This window comes from Heloderma suspectum, chromosome 2, assembly GCF_057233095.1.
Source record: "Heloderma suspectum isolate Gila_16-S chromosome 2, 16-S_ref, whole genome shotgun sequence".
Taxonomy (NCBI): Eukaryota; Metazoa; Chordata; class Lepidosauria; order Squamata; family Helodermatidae; genus Heloderma; species Heloderma suspectum.
Window position 1 is genome coordinate 403,769,312 of NC_139459.1, and position 21,076 is coordinate 403,790,387.

At 48.5% G+C, this 21,076-nt stretch overlaps 1 protein-coding gene across 1 annotated transcript; it reads right to left on the bottom strand.

Annotated features, from left to right (window-relative positions):
• Positions 1 to 9,074: 9,074 nt before the first annotated feature.
• LOC146356694 (vomeronasal type-2 receptor 26-like) lies at positions 9,075 to 13,280 on the bottom strand. Its single transcript, XM_084830266.1, has 3 exons — positions 13,095 to 13,280; positions 11,532 to 11,658; positions 9,075 to 9,976 (listed from the first exon to the last, which is right to left on the bottom strand). Exons 1-3 carry the CDS (start codon positions 13,278 to 13,280, stop codon positions 9,075 to 9,077), a joined length of 1,215 nt encoding a protein of 404 aa, XP_084686392.1.
• Between the last annotated feature and the right edge of the window lie 7,796 nt (positions 13,281 to 21,076).

The following is a 21,076-nucleotide window of genomic DNA, read 5'->3' on the forward strand; positions in this document are numbered from 1 at the left end:
GGAACCTGGAATGTCAGATCAATGAATCAAGGTAAGCTGGAGGTGGTCAAACATGAGATGGCAAGATTGAACATCGACATCTTGGGAATCAGCGAACTAAAATGGACAGGCATGGGCGAATTTAATTCAGGTGACCATCATATCACACGAAGAGTCGGACACGACTGAACGACTGAACACCCATTTATTTTAACCCAGATACTCTCGATGGGGCTACCAAGCTCATCCTCCTGTATTTCTGTGCAGAGATATGTATTTAATGCAACCCCACCTCCCTTTCTGTTCCTCCTGTTCCTTTTGAACAAGTTATATCCTTCATAGGGGTGGACAAAAGTCCCTTACCTGTCCTCGAAGGATGTTTGCGGTGGGGGGGAGGTGCTTCGCTGCTCCCCCCGCGAAGTTCAGGCCGGGGGGGGGAGGCTTCCCGCCTCGCCCCGGCCGAAATTCAGGCTGGGCGGGAGGCTTCCCGCCTCACCCAGCTGTGAAAGCAAAAGTTTAAAAAAAAAAAAAAACGCCCCCGATAGGCTACGTGACGATTAACGTAGCCTATCACGGCTAGATCTGCAAAGTCAGCTGTGATAGGCTACGTCAATCGTCACGTAGCCTATCACGGGTGACTTAAAAAAAAAAAAAAAAGCGCATATGCTAATGGCGGCCCCCATAGGGAGCCGCCATTTGCGTTCCTTATTTGGTCGCTGTAGTCTACGTAAATCTTTATGTAGACTACGGCGAAAATAAGGGCAACGCAAATAGCGTTGCCCTTATTTTCTCCGTAGTCTACGTAATCTTTACGTAGACTACAGCGACCAAATAAGGAACGGGAATGGCGGCTCCCTATGGGGGCCGCCATTATCCGTACGCGCTCCCGCCCCACTCGAACACCCGCCGAACCGCCGGCCGGACCCGCCGCTGGGAGGGACATTCGGCGAAGGTAAGTCCCATCCCAGGGGGGGTGCGGGGGGCGGGGGGGTTCGGAGGATTTCTCCCCGAAACTTGTTCGGAGGGCCGAACACGTTGGCACTTGGCCCCCCGAAGTTTCGGGGAGAAATTCTCCGCCATCCCTAATCCTTCAAGTGCTTTATTCCAGTCATGAGTGTCATCCCACCAAGTCTCAGTTACACCTATCAAGTCATAATTTCCCTCCTGTATTAAGAGTTGAAGTTCATTCTGTTTGTTTCCCATACTCTGGCCATTAGTGTATAGACATCGAAGACCATGTGCTTCATGGTCTGGCTTTCTTCCTACATGTGTCTGAAGACTATTATTGGGTGCTAAGGGAAGCCCCAGGAAAGCTATTTTCTGTTCAATTGACTGAATCCAACTCGATTTAAAATCGTCTTGCAAAATTAGTGGGGCAAGGCCAGTAGGAAAATATGACAGTCTAAGCCGGTACACAAGAATAGCCACCCAGACCCTAGCTTCAATTTTGATCTGGCCAGTCTCTAATCTTATCTTGGCATTGGAGACATCCCTAGGAACACCCAATATTGCCCCCCCAAATTTTGATTGTACATGTTCTAATATTTGGGTATTCGGGAAGGCCCCAACTGAGAACCGTACAATAATTGCGCTAGTACTTTTGCTCGGTATAATTGGAGGGCTAAAGGGATATGGTGGCCGCCTTTCGTTCTCATACGTTGTGCTATTGCTGACGAGCTTCTCTGTGCATTTACGCCACATACTCGCCGTGAGCCTTCCTGGAACCGTTTGCTTGAAGGACCACCCCTAAATATTTGAAGTGGGAGACCTGCTCAATCTTATGCTGGTGTATCATCCATGATCTGATTTTTTGGTCTTTTTGAAAAAGTAATGATTTTTGTTTTTTGATAATTGATCATCAGATCTTCTTCCTCGCAGTATTCAGTCAACTTACGCAATGCTCTTGTAAGCCCAGTTGGAGTCCTTGAGATAATAGCTGCATCATCTGCATATAGTAAAGTAGTTATATGCCTCCCCGCAATTTTGGGGGGATGAAAATCGGTATGGTTTAGCTGGTCTACCATTGAATTGATGTAGAAGTTGAACAAAAGTGGGGCGAGAATGCAGCCTTGCCTGACCCCTTTTTGTGGTGGAACAGCCTTTGTAAGGTGGCAGTGAGCACTACATCTGACCTTAAGGGAGGTGTCCCTATATAGAGGCTGAATGAGGAGGAGCAGGCGCCTATCAATGTTGGAGGCCTCTAATTTCTTCCGTAGTTCGACCCTTGAGATAGAGTCGAAAGCTGCCTTAAGGTCTATAAAGGCTACATAAAGTGAGGTGACCTTGTTTGAGCTGTATTTCTCGATGAGATGCTGTCGCACCAAGCGTTGATCTATGGTAGAGCGACCCTCCCTGAAGCCTGCCTGCTCCTCCGCCAATATCATATCCTGTTCCAGCCAGTCTTTCAGCTTCCTCTATAAGTACCTGGCGTATAATTTACCAATAGTACTTAATAAACTGATGGGCCTGTAATTTGCGGGGTCGTCTCTCTTTCCCTTCTTGAATATAGGAACAATAATGGCAGAGCCCCAATCTTCTGGTATCTGCCCAGCCATGTCATTGCAGATGAATAGCGATGCTGGAGCCGGGGCCCACCATTCTACGTTGTTTTTGACCACCTCTGGAGGGATCAGATCTTTGGCCGGTGCTTTGCCTGTTTTCATCTGGGCAGCTAGATCATAAATTTCTGAAGCCAGGACCGGGGGCCAAGGTGGAGCATCTTCAAGCGCAATATTCCAGGCCACAAGGGCAGTGTCAGAGTCCTTGTATAATTGATGGAAATGCTTCCCCCAAGCCTTTGGATGGATATAACAGTCTGGCAATGTTGGTCCACAAATTGGCGAGATCTTTATCAACCGCCAGAACATGGTTGGATCCTTAGATTTGGCTGCTTGAATCAGTTTCACAGAGTTCTCCTTCCAAGCCTTTTTTTTCCCTTTTGTGTCAGTAGCTGTTTGTAGGATTTTTTCTGTTCAAGAAGATCTTGAGCCGCCTTCAGGTCAGAACTAAATTTAGACTTTTGATAGGCCTTCTGTAAGGCATTTTTTGCTTGAGCACATTCCCTATCAAACCAGGGCTTCGAGGGTGGATGGTGCTGTTGTTGAGGCACCCTTGCTCTCCGAATGAAGGCTTGTTTCAATTCTCGGGCTAACTCCTGATATAATTCCACCGGGCTCATTATTTGGGTGTTAAGTATTAGAGATGTCCTAATGTTCTGCATGTTGTCTGATGCACGTACAGCCCATAATTCCATGTCCATCCTTGGGGTCCATTTGACACGACAGTAAGCTTCCCCCTCAGGGAGTGTCATAGGCATATAGCGATTGGCACTTCGTAGATAGGGGTGCGGGGCTTTCCAAGTCAATAAGGCTGGGAGATGATCACTGTGAAGTTTTGGGATGACCACCATGTCCTTCAAAAAGGGAATCAAGTTTGTTGATACAATAAGATAGTCTATTTGACTCATTCTGGTTCCCACCAGATAGGTAAATTCCGCCGGAAGGTCTTTCCCGAATGCACCATTAAGAGTGTGCAGGTTGAGCCTTGTAGTAAGAGCCCAGAATAGTTAGATTTTATATCGTTAGATTGTTGAGTTAATGGAAGGCCACTTATACTAGGTGTAGGGGGATAAGCTTTTTGCTGGGAATATAGGGCATGATGACTTGGACCCATCCTGGCGTTAAAGTCCCCTCCCAAAACTGCATATGTATTGGCATAGGATTGCAGCAGATCTGCTACGTATGTTTCAAATTCTGCCCAAATTTCCCCAGTCTGTAATTTCTTCTTTTGAGGGGGAAGATAAATATTTATTATTGACAGATCCCATCGATCAAAATGAGCAAGGACAGCCATTGCATGTTTATAGGATGGCAGCATCCCTGTGCTTACGCACAAAGATGTAGCAATTAAGATTCCTAAACCTCCTTTACATCTTCCGTGTCCCTCCCCAGGGACTGCTCCAATAGAATATGATTGAAAACCATTAAACAGCAAATTCCCCTGGACCCATGTTTCTTGCAGTACAATATCTTTGGAAGAGAGATAGTCTTTTGATTCAGGGTCCTGCAGGATTCCAGCCCAGCCGGTTATGTTCCATGTTGTAAGGCCAATTTTATTTATATGATGGTTGTTTGCGTGTCATTGGGACTCAGGAGTGGTGCTTTCCAACTCCTGGGCACCCTTTTTTTCTTCACTCAGCTCAGTTGTTAACTCTGAGGCCCGTCCAATTGAGGGGACAGGTGAATCCATCCAATTCTTTCCCAATGGGGAATCAACTTGGGGATACATCACACCTGATGTTAAATGGTGTCCAGTCATCCCTTGAGGGCTGGAGGCACTGACTTGGAGTATCGGAGCAGCCTGGCAGTCTGCTTCTGCAGCATCGTCCGGCTCTGTACTAAGCTGAATACTTGTTGAATTTTGTAATCCTTCTATACGTTTCTCAGCAGAAGTCTGAGGCCTCCAGGTCTGGATCTCATCCAGCGTCCTTTCTAGGGCTATTGAAGATATTTCATGCATAACATAGGAGTTGTAGTCCTTCCTTTCCATTGCAGGGAGTGGCCTTATTGGGGTCAACTCCCTTGTCCCCATCAGAGCCTCCATCTCTAGTTCCACTTCCCCGTCATCCATTATGGCAGTCTGTGGCATACATAGCTCAGATGAATTTCCAATATGAGGTTTAGCCATTCTGCTATACAATTGTAGGTCTGAAATTACTGTTATTTCTGGGGTCCTTGTTACCATAGGCTTTTCCTTGGTCAATAAGGAGTGGAGCAGTCTCTTATCCAGTCCCACATTATCAGCTGGTTTCATATCCGAGTCCAAGTGATTATCAGGGGTGCCCAAATTTAGGTCCAGGGAGCTCATAAGGGCTAGACTTGTCTGGGTAGAAGAGTCAAGATCTAAAGTATCACTATCTCTCTCCAAGGCCAGATCTTCTTCATGTAATCTGATTCTCGTTGGCTTGTCCAGTTTGTTCCTGAATTTTAAGAGTCCATCCTGCTCGACTGGGTGGTTAGCAGCCAGCTCACGATAATTATTCTTTAGCAGTTTATCTTTCTTATCATGGCTAGACTCCTCCACAGCTGTCCGAATTGTCGATGATAAAGTGGTGCCATAGTTAACCCTTCTAACTCTGGCAAGGGCTCTAACTCCGAGCTCTTTAAAAACTCTCTGAGGGGTTATATCATATCCTCTCAGGTACTGTGCCGAGTGGAAAAGTTGCAAAGGCACAGTTGTTGCCTTAAAGTCTAGGAATAATCTTTTGCAGTCCGTTTGGGATGGCAGAAAGTGGAAGTGTTTTAAATCCAACAGGGGTATAACACAATTCAGTAATTCTGTCAGAGAGGTAAGGATTCTCTTTTTATTTGTCCAAAGCTGTGCATCTTTCTTTGGGAAGCATATGAGGACCTGATTTGTTTGGAGTATTCTTTGTACTCTCCCTTTTGTCTTGTGATGTACATATTGCATTTGCTCAGGATTAAAAGAGGGGGGGTGTAACAATGGCGTCGTCCTCGTTTTCACCTCTTTGCTCTAACTTGGATACTGGGTGAGTGTACGTTTGAATAAAGGGTCTTAGTTGCCCTTCAATTCTATTTAAACGTTCTAGAATTAAAATTAGAGTTTCTACAGATGTAAAGCAGATTTCACCCAGCTGTTGAGGAAGGCAATTTGGCTGTGTAGGGAAAGCATATTCTGCCTTCTGACTGTTTACTTTCCGTCCTAACGCTTTATGCTTTCCTGCATTCTCCTTCACAGGGGTTTTAATTAGTAGACTGCTTTCTATCTCTTGGCAGACTGAGGTGCCGATAGGGGTTGTGGCCAATGCCGCAAGTCTGTTCTTAGTACTGTTTTTGATACTCACAGCATTCATAGCCCCATTTGAGGGAAGGAAGCTTTCGATTTTAAGATTTTCCTTCTTCCTCTCCTTTTCCAGCTTTTCTTCTCCGAGACTTATAGTTTGCTATCTCTTTCTTAATCTCCTCCTCCCTTTGGCTGTGAATAAATCCTTATTATTTTTCATCACCCAGAGAGGAGGGAAATGTCTCCCTCTCCACTTTCCCCACACCAGGCATAATTTTGTAGACTTCTATCGTGTCTCCGCTCATTGGAAGGACAGATACTGAAGCTGAAGCTCAAATATTTTGGCCACCTAATGCGAAGAGAAAACTCCCTGGAAAAGACTCTGATGCTGGGAAAGACTGAAGGCAAAAGGAGAAGGGGACGGCAGAGGATGAGATGGCTAGATAGCATCACCGATGCAATGAATATGGACTTGAGCACGCTCTGGGAGAGAGCGGAGGACAGGAAGGCCTGGCGTGCTCTGGTCCATGGGGTCACGAAGAGTCTGACATGACTTAACGACTGAACAACAACAAATCGTGTCTCCCCCCCTTGCCTTTTCTCTAAGCTAAACAGTCCCAGACATCGTAATCTTTCCTCATTTTGGTGTTTGCTCCAGCCCTTGATATATTTTGTCAGCCTTTTCTGCTCCTTTCCCAATGCTGCAATATCCTTTTAGGATGTGATGACCAGAACTGTACACAGTATTCCAACTGTGGTCCACAGTGGGGAGGGTGCTGTTGCATTTGTGTCCTGCTTGTGGGTTCCTGGTCGACAGCTGGTTGGCCACTGTGTGAACAGAATGCTGGACTAGATAGACCTTTGGCCTGACCCAGCAGGGCTCTTCTGATGTTCGTACATCTGGTGGAGATAGATGGAGAGATCTACTCTTATTATTATTATATCTATTTATATCCCACCTTTTCCCCAATACTGGGACTCAAGGCAGCTTTACAACATGAAAAACTGGTACAGTTAAAACATATACATAGAAATATACAAAAGTTAAAAATATAATTAAATCATTAATAATATTAAAATGGTATAAAATCTCAAAATTCTGAAAGACAGCAAACAATAGTACCGCTCCATCATATTCTCACAGGTCCAGACTCACTATCCCCAAAGGCCTGCCAGAACAAGAAACGTTCCTGCCTGCCTGCGGAAAAAGACAACTCAGGCCTGAAAAGACAACTCAGGGTGTTTCACAATAGTAAAACCTCAAAGTAGTTAAGAGTAGGGATGGCAGAGAATTCCGCCACGGATCACGGTGAGGCCAAATGCCAGTGCATTCGGCCCCCCGAACTCCGTGGCGGAACCGCCTGCCACCCCCCGCCCCCCCGCGGATCCCCTCCGGGACGAGACTCACCTGGGGCGGATCTTCCGGGCGGCGGCGGTGGCTCCAGCGGCAGCTGCAGCGGCGGCGGCGGTGGCAGCCAGTCTTCCGACCGGCTGCCGCCGCCGCCACCATTTCCACTCTTGTAAAAGAAAAGAAAAAAAGAAAGAAAAAGAAAGAAAGAAAGAAAGAAAGAAAGAAAGAAAGAAAGACGTGATAGGTTTAGGGATGTACTAAAATCACTTACCTTTCGGGGATTATGCTAATGGTTGGGGGGGAGGTGTTCCGTCCCTCCCCCCGGAATCCTCGCCGGGGGGGAGGCGCTCCATTCCTCCCCGCCCCGGAATCCTGGCCGGCCAGCCGGCTCCGCTCCGCAGACATCCTGCGGAGCCGCCGGCTGGCTCCGCCAGCGACTGGACATCCAGCCGCTGGCCAGCAGGGACGTAAAATGGCGGCGGCCATAGCCGCCGCTGTTTGCATCCCTGCAGTCAGCCGTGATAGGCTACGTAAATGTTTACGTAGCCTATCACGGCTGATTTAAAAGAAAAAAACACACGCGTCTACGCTATTTGCGTTCCCCTTATTTTCGCCGTCTTAGTCTACGTAAATGTTTACGCGAACGAGCGTTTTTTTTGTTTTGTTTTTTAAATCAGCCATGATAGGCTACGTAAACATTTACGTAACCTATCACGGTGTTTTTTAAAAATCTAGCCGTGATAGGCTACATAAATCTTTACGTAGCCTATCACTTTTTTTGTTTTTGTTTAACAGGAAATGGCGGTGGCGGCAGCTGGTCAGAAGACCGGCCGCCGCAGCCGCTGCCACCGAACAGCCGCCGGAGCCGCCGCCAGAGCCGCCACTGCCAGGAAGATCCGCCGAAGGTAAGTCCCATCCCAGTGGGAGGCGGGGGGGTCAGACCGTTCCACCACCGATTTCAGGGGGCCGAATGCGCTGGCATTCGGCCTCCCCGAGATCCGTGGCGGAATTCTCTGACATCCCAAGATAGGCTACATAAAGATTTACATAGCCTATCATGACTAGGTTTTAAAAAAAAACAACAACAACAACGTGATAGGCTACGTAAATCTTTACGTAGCCTATCATGGCTGGGTGGGTTAAAAAAAAACCAAACGTGTACGCAAATGGCGGCAGCTACGGCCGCCGCCATTTGCGTTCCTTATTTTTGCCCTCTTAATCTACGTAAATATTTACATAGACTATGACGGCGAAAATCAAGGAGAACACAAATAGCATAGCGGGCGCTATTTGTGTCCCTTTTTGATTCCCTGTTTTATCCTACGTAAATAGCCTAAATAAATTTTACGTAGGCTAAAACGGGGAATCAAAAAGGGACGCAAATAGCGCCCGCTACGCTATTTGCATTCCCCTTGATTTTCACCGTCATAGTCTACATAAATATTTACGTAGATGAAGAGGGCAAAAATAAGGAATGCAAATGGTGGCGGTCGTAGCCGCCGCTATTTGTGTACGCGTTTTTTTGTTGTTGTTTTTACCCAGAGCCCTCCGCGGCCGGAAATCCGGCTGCGGATGGCTCTGACCTGGCCGGGCCGGGCCGGCTGCTCCGCGGAGCTACCGCAGAGCACAGCTGGCCTCGGAGAATTCCGGGGGGGGGAGGAATGGAGCGCCTCCCCCCCAGCGAGGATTCCGGGGGGAGGGATGGAACGCCCCCCCCATCAACATAATCCGCAAACAGGTAAGTGTCTTTCGTACATCCCTAGTTAAGAGCAGAGAGCATTTAAAGCAAGAATAATGCGTTTTTTAAAAAAAAATAGCAGGATTAAATGGCCAAAATGTTTTTCTCTGATGGTTTTCCAAAGTAGGAATGAAGCTTTTTTTTTGCCAGGCACAGGATATAGCACAGAATAATGGTAGAATGTGCGGGGGGGGGGAACCAGATTTATCCTGTTTTCATCATGAGATGCTCCTTTGTATTTAGTTCAGGACTCAGAACAATGATGTAGCACTTGGGGAGAAAGATGCAGCCCAGTAACCCAGCGCTGGAGGCCAAGATGGAGAAGACCTGCACGGCTACCATGTATTTCCCCTTGGTGCTCAGGTAGGTGGGCACAAAGGACACCCAAACGCTGCAGAAGACCAGCATGCTGAAGGTGATCAGCTTGGCTTCATTGAAGGCCCCAGGCAGCTTTCTGGCTCGGAAAGCCACTGTGAAGCAGACAACAGCCAGGAAGCCCATGTAGCCAAGGACAACATAGAACATGGTGACAGATCCTTCGTTGCATTGCAGGATGATATGTCCTGGCTCTGAGTGCTTGTCAGAATCTCGGAAGGGTGGAGAGGTGGCCAGCCAGATGGTGGAAATGACAACTTGGACACTGGAACAGGAAATGACAACCAAGTTAGCCAAACTCTTTCCCAGCAAGTTCCTCATCCTGTTCCCTGGTTTTGTGGCCAAGAAGGCCAGCACCACAGTGATTGTTTTGGCCAAAAGAGAAGAGATGGCAACTGAGAAAATGATGCTGAAGGCCATTTGTCGCAGGAGGCAGGTCGCTTTCCTTGGCCGGCCAATGAAGAGGAAGGAGGACAAGAAGGAAAGCAGGAGGGAGACGAGGAGAATGTAGGAGAGGTCCCGGTTGTTGGCTTTGACTACCGGAGTATCCAGGTATTTGATGAAGATTCCTAACACAAAGCCTGTGATTAAGGACAAGAATAGGGCAAAGGAAGCCAGGATGATCCCCAAATATTCTCCATAGGACAGGAAAGTTATAACCTTAGGGATGCATTGATCTTGCTCCTTGTTTGGATGCTGATCATCCGGACACTTGGTGCAATGGTCTGCATCTGGAAAGAAGAAGAGAAACATCTCCCTGACCTCCTTAGCAATTCCTGTTCTTTTACGTTCCAACAAAGATATTTGCAAAGCTTCCATCTTTGTACCTCCTTATTCCTGCTGCCCAATGAGGAAATGCAATAATTAAGATTCCTCCAAGAGAATTGTGGATTAAAATTAGGGTGTACGAATCCCTTACCTGCCAGTCTGGGGGTGGGGGTCTGCAGGGGGGGAGGCGATCCATTCCTTCCCCCAGAATTTATCTGGGCCAGCTGGAAGCCAGGCTGGAGCCAGCTCCGCTCTGTCGCAATCCTGCGGAGCCGGCCACCAGCTCTGCTTTGCTGGCGATATGGCCGGCCATGATTGCCGTGCTGTATCGCTGGGGCAGGGTGAGTCCCTGGATGCATCCTGGACAGCATTTGCAGCTGCAGTCAATCTACAATGGTGGCTGTATCGCTGGCAGGGAGGATCCGGCCGCACTGGATTCCTCCAGGAGGCAGAGATAAGCCTTCCGATCCCCCACAGACTCCAGGGGGGTGGATTCTTTTGAAACTGGCCTCACTGGGGTCCGTGGAGAATTTCTCCCCCATCCCTAATTAAAATATGGGATTCCAAAGCCCAATGCAACTCAGCTCAGTCTCTTGGTACAAGAGTAACTAAAATTCCCGTATCTTTGAGGCTTCCCAGATAGGAAACAAAAGTGCCAGACTATTGGTAAATGGTGCTTGGGTCATTCGGTCATTGGTGCCCTTTACTGATACGAAGGCAAAAGGAGAAGGGGACGGCAGAGGATGAGATGGCTAGATAGCATCACGGATGCAATGAATATGAACTTGAGCACGCTCCGGGAAAGAGCGCAGGACAGGAAGGCCTGGCGTGCTATGGTCCGTGGGGTCACGAAGAGTCGGACATGACTGAACAACAACAACAACTGATACGAAAGGATCCAGACAAGAGGGGCCAGGTCTTGCACTCGTGGCACCTTGGGGTTAGCGCTCATACGAGACGGATAGCGACATCGCCCTTACGGAAATGTCAAATGATGCATAAAACCAGGAATGTGACCAAAGAAGCAAACAAGGGGGATCTTCTCAGAGCGTCTGTGCAAGGGATATGTTTTGAGAAGAGAACACGAGCTCATAAGGCAGGATGGAGTCAAAGAAATAACTCTTGTGTCACAAATACACCTGTAACACATCATGGAGTTCTGGAGAGTGCGTGTGTGTGCGTGTGTGTGTGTGTGTGTGTTGTTACATTTATTTAATTTGATAAGAAGTTTGAAATTCAATACTATTATTCAGACTAAAGTGATTTAAAGAATACAAATGTACCCTTAGGAATGTGCCCCAATGGGCCATAAATGAATCAAGTAAAAACCATCTAAACATGTGTTATAGCCACTAAAAAGTAGATAAGAAAGATTTTGGACATGCAATGCAACAGTGGATCAGCTACTCCCAACATGTTGCTTGTAAAGCATCCTTCAAAGGATCCAAGTTTAGAAATGCCTTTCAGAAAACCTTTCTCTCCTCCCCATGGGCTGCTTTTTCCTCTGGAGTCACCCACCTTCCTGGGACGAGATGGTCCCTTCCATGCAGGGAGGACAGGCATAGCAGCAGACTGGCCTTCCTTCCTGCACCACCTTAACGAATCCAGGGCGACAGCTTTCCACACACCTGGAATGAGGCAGGGGCTAGGCAAAAAGATAAGAAGCATCAAGGAAAAGATGTTAGGGCCAATTGAGCTACAGAAATGAGAGAGAGTCGGAAGGACGCAACAGGGTTGATAGAATTGAATGTGAAGCCCATAGCTAAGCCCAAAGACATGCCACTGAAAACACAGTGGTGGTTTCCCAGTTTACCCTAAGGATGGACGAAAGTCCCTTACCTGGTCCCACAGCTGTTTTCGGTGGGGGGGGAGGCGCTTCGGTTCTCCCCCCGAAATTCTTGGTGGGGGGGAGGCGCCCCGCCCTTCCCCGCCGAAATTCAGGCCGGGGGGGAGGCACCCCATCCCTACCCGCCGAAATTCAGGCCGGGGGGGAGCGCCTTGCCTCTCCAGCTGCGAAAGAAAAAAAAATGTTAAAAAAAAAAAAAAGATGTGATAGGCTACGTAACGATTTACGTAGCCTGTCACGGCTAGATTTTCAAAGTCAGCCATGATAGGCTATGTAAATCGTTACGTAGCCTATCACGGCTGACTTGGGGGGGGGGAGTGCATACGCAAATGGCGGCGCCCATGGGCGCCACCATTTGCATTCCTTATTTAGGCACGGGTAGTCTACATAAAGATTTACGTAGACTACGGCGAAAATAAGGGCAACGCCGTGATAGGCTACGTAAAATCTAGCCATGATAGGCTACGTAAATTGTTACGTAGCCTATCACATTTTTTTTTTTTACTTTACTGGGAAATGGCGGCGGCGGCACCCAGTTGGAAGACCGGCCGCCGCTGCCGCTGTCCCCGAAACGCCGTCGGGACCCGCCGCCGAGAGGGACATTCGCGTGAGGTAAGTCCCATCCCGGGGGGGGCAGGGGGGTGTCGGAGAATTTCCCCACCAATTTTGGGGGGCCGAACTCATTGGCATTCGGCCTCCCGGAGATTCGTGGAGAAATTCTCCGACATCCCTAGTTTACCCCCCTCCCACCCCCAGGGCTTCCCCTCCCCTTCCTCTCTTGTTTCCCTTGTGTCCAATTTTGAGGGACCTGTCCATCACGTATCATACAGCCTGGTGGTGCTATATAACTGTACAAAGAGTTGAAGTACCAAGTAACCTGCAAGCTGTGTTTGTGCAGAGGCAATCCTTCTGGTGCGCAGCTGTGTTGCAGAGTAGGGAAAGGGCTCCCCTCTCTCTGAGATCTAGAAGAACTGCTGCTGGTTGGAATGGGCAGGGAGTCAAAGGCAGCCCCGCCTGGGGCATCCTTCCCCAGCATGGTGCCCATCCGGTGTGTGCAACAGCAACTCCCATCATTCTCAGCTAATGTCCATGAAGGCTTGGAAACATGGAAGGTGCACTCCAATGTATTTTGATGGCACCAGGGTCGGGAATAGTCACTTGGAACCTACTACACTGATTAGAGGTTAAGAGATGGTCAAGAAATACAGTGACGTGAAAGGAATGATTTTCCTCACCTGGTTGAGCCATTTGGGCCACACAATGGCATCCTGGTCAACGGTGAACTTGAGGCCTAGGGATCTGCGTCTTTCCATTCTCCCAAATTTCACTCTACGGACAGACCTATTGGGAAACCTCACCCAGTTCACGATGTCAAAGTTGGCTGCCAGATCTCCGCTGTCATCTAAATACACTCCATCCATAGAATTATTGTAAAACTGGGAGTTTCTCAGGAAAGGATGAAGCTAGAGTGGGAGAGAAACCACCACCACCACCAATGAGAAAACAGGGCCATGTTTCCACCAAAACGGAAGGGCAAAGCAAACGAAGGAATACTGGCATTTTCATGCGATCGGCACCGCTCCCTTGTAAATCCCTGACGGAAACATACTTCTGGGTGGGGTGGGAGGATTGGAAATGAACGTCACCACACTGGCAGGGGCTGCTCAACCAATAGGAGAGGCTCCCCCCTCCAGGCTCTACTCCCCTTCATGGCAATCTCAGGAACAAGCCTCATTGATCACAACAGGATTTACTTCAGAGTAGACTTCCCAGACCAATGCCCCATTCCTCCAATTTTTCCCCCTTTCCCTCAAAATACCAGACTACCTCATCAGCAGGCACCCCTGAATAAATGTGCTATCACCCAATAGCGCAAATGAGTGTTAGTGCCATTCCGTGATAGAGCGATAGAGCGATAGCAAGATACTGACATGGAGGGTATGTGCCTTAGCGTGTAATATACGGAAGCTGAACTATGAAGCTTGTGAAAGGGGACCGAAGGACACAAAGGAATACGTATTAACCATGGATCCTCCCCACGTGTAGTTCTGTGGAAGCAACCTGAGGTTAAACTTATTTTCAGGCTGTAGTGGGAGCATTTGCTTGCCCACGATAGCACACTTAGACGCACTTGTGATCTAGCACTTATTTTCAACGTATTTTTTAAAAGTTGGTCCCTCGGCATCCTGCTCCAAAACAGCATCGAAACGTCCAGAAAACAGGGAGGGAAAGGGTTGGGTCAGTGAGATCATGGGCAGGTGAGCGACACCCCCCCATAGGCAGGGCTACACCCCCCAAGGGCAGGACTATGATAACAGAGCAAGTGCGGGAGATGGAACACACCCCAACAGGACCGTAACCGAGCTGAAGAAAAGAGGAAAAGTCAGACTACAACCAGTCTCAGAAGAACCGGATTTTCCGGGACACCTTCTGCATGGCCACGACGTCATGGAAACCATGCGACCTCAACACACAGCCAGGCTGGAGTAAATCGCCAGTGGAAACACACCCCAGGAAGCCACATCTGATATCTCAGTTCTGCCCATTTCATGCTTGGATCTTCCAAGAGGTCAAGACTCAAGTGGCTGGGTGTATCTCTTAGCATTCGCCAGGGAACTGCTTTCATTCTGGAATGACCTTTTGTCTGCCTTAGGAGTTTGGGAAGCTGAAGCCATTAAACACATAACCCTATTTCTGCACCCCAAGGAGAATACTACAATCTGGGCCAGGTGCTACCCTCAGGTAAAGGGAGGGTGGCCACTTCAATGGGTATATTTTCGGTACCATGAAATGGCAGCAAATTGTCAATCATGTAATTATGGGTTTTGGGGGGGGGGGTTATTTATTAAATTCATAAATCGCCCATCTGGCTGGTCACCGAGCCACTCTGGGCAATGTACAACAATAGAACAGTTTAAAACAATAAAATTCTACATTAAAAACATCACATTTCTAAAAATATCCCAAGTTGTTCAGAACTTGGGGATCCAAGGAGGGCTTCTTTAAGATGGTCTTATCACGGCCTCCTTGAGGGCTGATGGCATCACTCCCTCCTCAAGGGAGGCTTTCACCACCGCCATGATCCCCTCACCCAGCCTCTCTCTGCAGCCCATAATGAGCCAAAATGGGCAAGGATCAAGTAAGCAGGTGGTCAGCCTTACAGATGACAGCACCTTGTCCACTTCATCAGAAGGAAGAAGCTGGACCCGATCCCACAAAACCGGTACAATCTTATATACATCTACCCAGAAATGAGCTCTGTTGAATTCAGTGGGACTTATTCCCAAATAAATTCCTAGACAAACCTACCTGGGAGAAAATCCCACTGAACTGAATGGGACATCTGAGTAGAGATTAATAGGACTGCGCTGTAAATATTGCTGTGCTACTTTCATGCAGATTTATGACCAAGGCTGGAATACTGTGTAAAAAGGATATAGCAGAGATGGAAATGGTGCAGAAAAAGGCGACCAAGTTGATTAAGGGCAGTAGAAACTCCCCTCTGAGGGAAGAAGGTTACAGCATCTGGGATTATTTAGTTTAGAGGAAAGTTGAGTAAAGGGAGATTAAGCTGTAATTTTTATATTACACACCGGTTTTGTGGGATCGGTTCCAGCTTCTTCCTTCTGAGGAAGTGGACATGGTGCTTTCGTCTGTAAGGCCGACCACCTGCTTACTTGATCCTTGCCCATCTTGGCTCATTATGGGCTGCAGAGAGAGGCTGGATGAGGGGATCAAGGCTGTGGTGAACGCCTCCTTTGAGGAGGGAGTGATTCCATTAGGCCTCAAGCGGGCAGTGATAAGACCGCTTTTAAAAAAGCCCCCCTCGGATCCCCAAGTTCTGAACAACTTTCGCTCAGTCTCACATCTGCCATTTTTGGGCAAGGTGATTGAGCGGGTGGTGGCGATGCAGTTGAAGGCATACTTGGAAGAAGCCGATTATCTAGATCCATTTCAGTCAGGCTTCAGGCCTGGGCATGGGACAGAAATGGCCTTGGTCGCCTTGGTGGATGATATGAGGAGGGCTCTGGATAGGGGCAAATGCTCCTTCCTTTTTCATAGAATCATAGAATCATAGAATAGTAGGGTTGGAACGGGCCTACAAGGCCATCGAGTCCAACCCCCTGCTCAATGCAGGAATCCAAGTCAGAGCATCCCTGACAGATAGGGATGTACGAAAGTCACTTACCTTTTAACGAAATTTGATTTGAGGTGAGGGGGAGGCACTCCATCCCTCCCCCGAAATTCTGGCCAGGGGGGGAGGCGCTCCGTCCCTCCCCCCCTGAATCCTGGCCGGCCGGGTCCGCAAATGGCGGCGGCCGTAGCCACCTCCGTTTGCGTCCCTGCTGTCAGCTGTGATAGGCTACGTAAATGTTTACGTAGCCTATCAGGGCTGATTTAAAAAAAAAAACCGTGCGTACGCAAATGGCGTCACCCATGGGCGCTGCCATTTGCGTTCCTTATTTTGGCATGTCTAGTCTAAGTAAACATTTACGTAGACTACGGCAAAAATAAGGGGAACGCAAATAGCGTAGACGCTGCGCTATTTGTGTTCCCCTTATTTTTGCCATACTCTACGTAAAGGTTTACGTAGACTAGACGTGCCAAAATAAGGAACGCAAAAGGCGGCGCCAATGGGCGCCGCCATTTGCGTATGCATGGTTTTGTTGTTTTTTCACTCAGCCGTAATAGGCTACATAAATCTTTACATAGCCTATCACATTTTTTTTGTTTTTTTGGTTTTTTTACTGGAAATGGCGGTGGTGGCAGCCGGTCGGAAGACCGGCTGCCGCCGCCGCCGCCGAACCGCCGCTGAACTGCCGTCGGAGCCGCCGCCGCCAGGAAGATTTGCCCAAGGTAAGTCCCGTCCCGGGGGGGGGCGGGGGGGCAGACCGTTTTGCCACCGATTTTGGGGGGCCGAATGCGCTGGCATTCGGCCTCCCTGAGATTCGTGGCGAAATTCTCTGACATCCCTACTGACAGATGGCTGTCCAGCCTCGTCTTGAATGCCTCCAGTGTGGCAGAGCCCACCACCTCCCTAGGTCATTGGTTCCATTGTCATCTCGCTCTAACAGTCAGGATGTTTTTCCTGATGTTCAGCCGGAATCTGGCTTCCTGTAACTTGAGCCCATTATTCCGTGTCCTGCACTCTGGGATGATCAAGAAGAGATCCTGGCCTTCTTCTCTGAGACAACCTTTCAAGTACTTGAAGAGTGCTATCATATCTCCCCTCAGTCTTCTCTTCTCAAGGCTAAACATGCCCAGTTCTTTCAGTCTCTCTTCATAGGGCTTTGTTTCCAGTCCTCTGATCATCTTCAGTGCCCTCCTCTGAACCCTCTCCAGTTTGTCTGCATCTTCTTCAAGTGTGGTGCCCAGAACTGGACACAGTACTCCAGATGAGACCTAACCAGTGCTGAGTAGAGGGGAACTAGTACTTCCCGGGATTTGGAAGCTATGCTTCTGTTAATGCAGCCCAAAAGAGCATTGCCCTTTTTTGCAGCCACTTCACATTGTTGGCTGATATTCAGCTTGTGATTGACAACAATTCCAAGATCCTTGTCGCTTGTACTGTTGTTGAGCCACATATTCCCCATCTTGTAACTGTGCATTTGGTTTCTTTTTCCTAGGTGCAGAACTTGGCATTGATCCCTATTAAATGTCACTCTGTTGTTTTCTGCCCAGCGCTCCAGTCTATCCAGATCGCTTTGAATTCTGTTTCTGTCTTCCAAAGCATTAGCTATCCCACCCAATTTTGTGTCACCTGAAAATTGGATCAGCATTCCCTGCACCTCCTCCTCCAAGTCATGAATAAAAATGTTGAAGAGCACTGGGCCCAGGACTGAGCCCTGCGGTACCCCACTCGTTACCTCTCCCCAGTTTGAGAAGGTCCCATTGATAAGCACTCTTTGCTTATCAATTCTGTATTGTCCGATTCTGTAGCCAACTGTGGATCCACCGGATCGTTGTTTCATCTAGCCCACTTTGAGCTAGTTTGCTCATCAGGAGATCATGGGGCTCTTTGTTGAAAGCTTTGCTGAAGTCGAGGTATATGATGTCTACAGCATCCCATGGTCTACAAGGGAGGTTACGTGATCAAAAAGTGAGATCAGATTTGTCTGGCAGGACTTGTTTTTGACAAATCCATGTTGGCTTCAAGTAATCACAGCATTGTTTTCAAGGTGCTTCCAGATGGATTACTTTATCATCTGCTCCAGAATTTTCCCAGGGATTGATGTCAGACTGACTGGTCTGTAGTTCCCAGGTTCCTCCTTTTTACCCTTTTTGAAGATAGGGACAGCATTAGCCCTCCTCGAGTCATCTGGCACTTCCCCGTCTTCTGCCAGTTCTTCTTCCAGTTCCTTTATTACTCTAGGATGCAGTTCATCTGGCCCTGGAGATTTGAACTCATTCAAAGGAACTAGATGTTCCTTGACCATATGCCTATTGATCTCAAGCTGCAATCCTGCCCCTTCAGCCTGTACTTCGCCTTTGCCAGGGGGGTCATAGACCCTCTTTTGGGAGAAGACTGAGCCAAAGTAGGAATTGAGCACCTCTGCCTTTTCTTTGTCATCTGTTATCGTTTTGCCATCCTTATTTAATAGCTGAACAACCATTTATTTCCTCTGCCTTTTACTATGCACGTAGCTGAAGAAAACCTTTTTGTTGTTTTTAGCATCCCTCGCTAAACTCAGCTCGTTCTCAGCTTTAGCCTTCCTGACGCCATCCCTGCAATTCTGTGCTACCTCCCTGTACTCTTCCTTTGTTACTTGTAGGGATGTCAGAGAATTCCGCCAAGAATCTCGGGGTGGCCGAATGCCAGTGCATTCGCCCCCCCAAAATCGGTGGCGGAACGGTCTGCCACCCCCCGCCACCCCCCTGGGACGGGACTTACCTTGGGCAGATCTTCCTGGCGGCGGCTCCAGCAGCTCCAGCGGAGGCTCCGGCAGCGGTTGGGAAGTGGCGGCTGTGGCGGCCAGTCTTCCGACCAGCTGCCACTGCCACCATTTTCAGTAAAAAAAAAAAAAGACGTGATAGGCTACGTAAAGATTTGCGTAGCCTGCCACAGCTAGATTTTTAAAAAAACACCGTGATAGGCTACGTAAATGTTTACATAGCCTATCACGGCTGATTTAAAAGAAAAGAAAAATGCGTGTACGCAAATGGCGGCGCCCATGGGTGCTGCCATTTGCGTTCCTTATTTTGGCACGTCTTAGTCTACGTAAACATTTACGTAGACTAAGACGGCGAAAATAAGGGGAATGCAAATAGCGTAGACGCTACGCTATTTGCGTTCCCCTTATTTTCGCCGTTTACGTAGACTAAGACATGCCAAAATAAGGAACGCAAATGGCTTCGCCCATGGACGCCGCCATTTGCATACGCGTGGTTTTTTTTTCTTTTAAATCAGCCATGATAGGCTCCGTAAACATTTACGTAGCCTATCATGGCTGACTGCAGGGATGCAAACGGCTGCAACCCCCAGCTCAATGTAGGAATCTAAGTCAAAGCATCCCTGACAGATGGCTGTCCACCTTCATCTTGAATTCCTCCAGCGTGGGAGAGCCCACCACCTCCCAAGGGAATTGGTTCCAATGTTGAATTGCTCTAACAATCAGGATGTTTTTCCTGATGCTCAGCCGGAATCTGCCTTCCCGTCACTTGAGCCCATTATTCCGTGTCCTGCATTATTATTATTATTATTATTAAATTTATTAATCGCCCATCTGGCTGGTCACCCAGCCACTCTGGGCGATGTACAACACACCATAAAACAATTTAAAACAATAAAATTCTACCATAATTTTTTTTTTTAAATACCCTAACCCACCCCAAATGCCTGCCTGAACAACCACGTTTTTAATGCACGACGGAAGCTCATTAAAGAGGGGGCATGATGGAGTTCCCTAGGGAGGGAGTTCCACAGAGTGGGGGCCACCACAGAAAAGGCCCTCTCCCTCGTCCCCACCAGTCTAGCTGTCCTGGCTGATGGGACAGACAGAAGGCCATCCGAGGCTGATCTTGTTAAGCCACCTGTCTGGTGTTGCTGGAGGCGCTCCTTAAGATAGGCTGGGCTGGAACCATATAGGGTTTTAAAGGTCAAAACCAACACCTTGAATTTGGCCCGGAAAACAACTGGTAACCAGTGCAACTCCTTCAGCACTGGAGTGATGTGATCTCGCCAGCGGCTGCCTTTAATCAGGCGAGCCGCCGCGTTCTGTACCAGCTGCAGCTTCCGAACCGTCTTCAAGGGTAACCCCACGTAGAGCGCATTACAGTAGTCTAAACGAGAGGAGACCAGGGCATGTACTACCGATGGGAGCAGATGGTCGGGAAGGAAGGGGCGCAGCCACCGTATCAGATGGAGTTGATACAGCGCTGTCCGGCTCACAGCTGACACCTGAGCCTCCATGGACAGCTGGGAGTCCAAAATGACCCCCAGGCTGCGGATGATCGAGAAGACATTCTGGGATGATTGAGAAGACATCCTGGCCTTCGCCTCTGTGACAACCTTTCAAGTACTTGAAGAGTGCTATCATATCTCCCCTCAGTCTTCTCTTCTCAAAGCTAAACATGCCCAGTTCTTTCAGTCTCTCCTCATACGGCCTTGTTTCCAGACCCCTGATCAGCTTTGTTGCCCTCCTCTGAACCCTCCCCAGCTTGTCTGCATCCTTCTTAAATGTGGTGCCCAGAACTGGACACAGTACTCCAGATGAGGCCTAACCAGTGCTGAGTAGAGGGGAACTAGTACTTCCCGGCATTTGGAAGCTATGCTTCTATTAATGCAGCCCAAAATGGCATTTGCCTTTTTTGCAGCCACATCACATTCTTGTCTCATATTCAGCTTGTGATCAACAACAATTCCAAGATCCTCCATCATCATCATCATCATTAATAATAATCGGGGGGGGACTAGATGCAAGAAACACTTCAGCACATAGTGGAAAAAGTACAGCAGCACATGAGCCATCCATATATCCAGGCAACACTTGAGATTCCAGATGACACTTCCACAGACAAAAGACGGAGGGAAGGAGGTGCCCCAGTGGCGCCAGGTAGGTGCCAAAATAGCTGCCCCTTCGGGAGGCAGGAAGGAGCAGAGAGACGGCTGACCCCAGTGGAGGAGCAAGGGCAATGGGCCAGTGAGGACACAGAGGAGTTCCACCAATGATGGGGGCTCTGACCAGATGGGTTGAGTCCTCTGTGTCCAGCGCAAGGG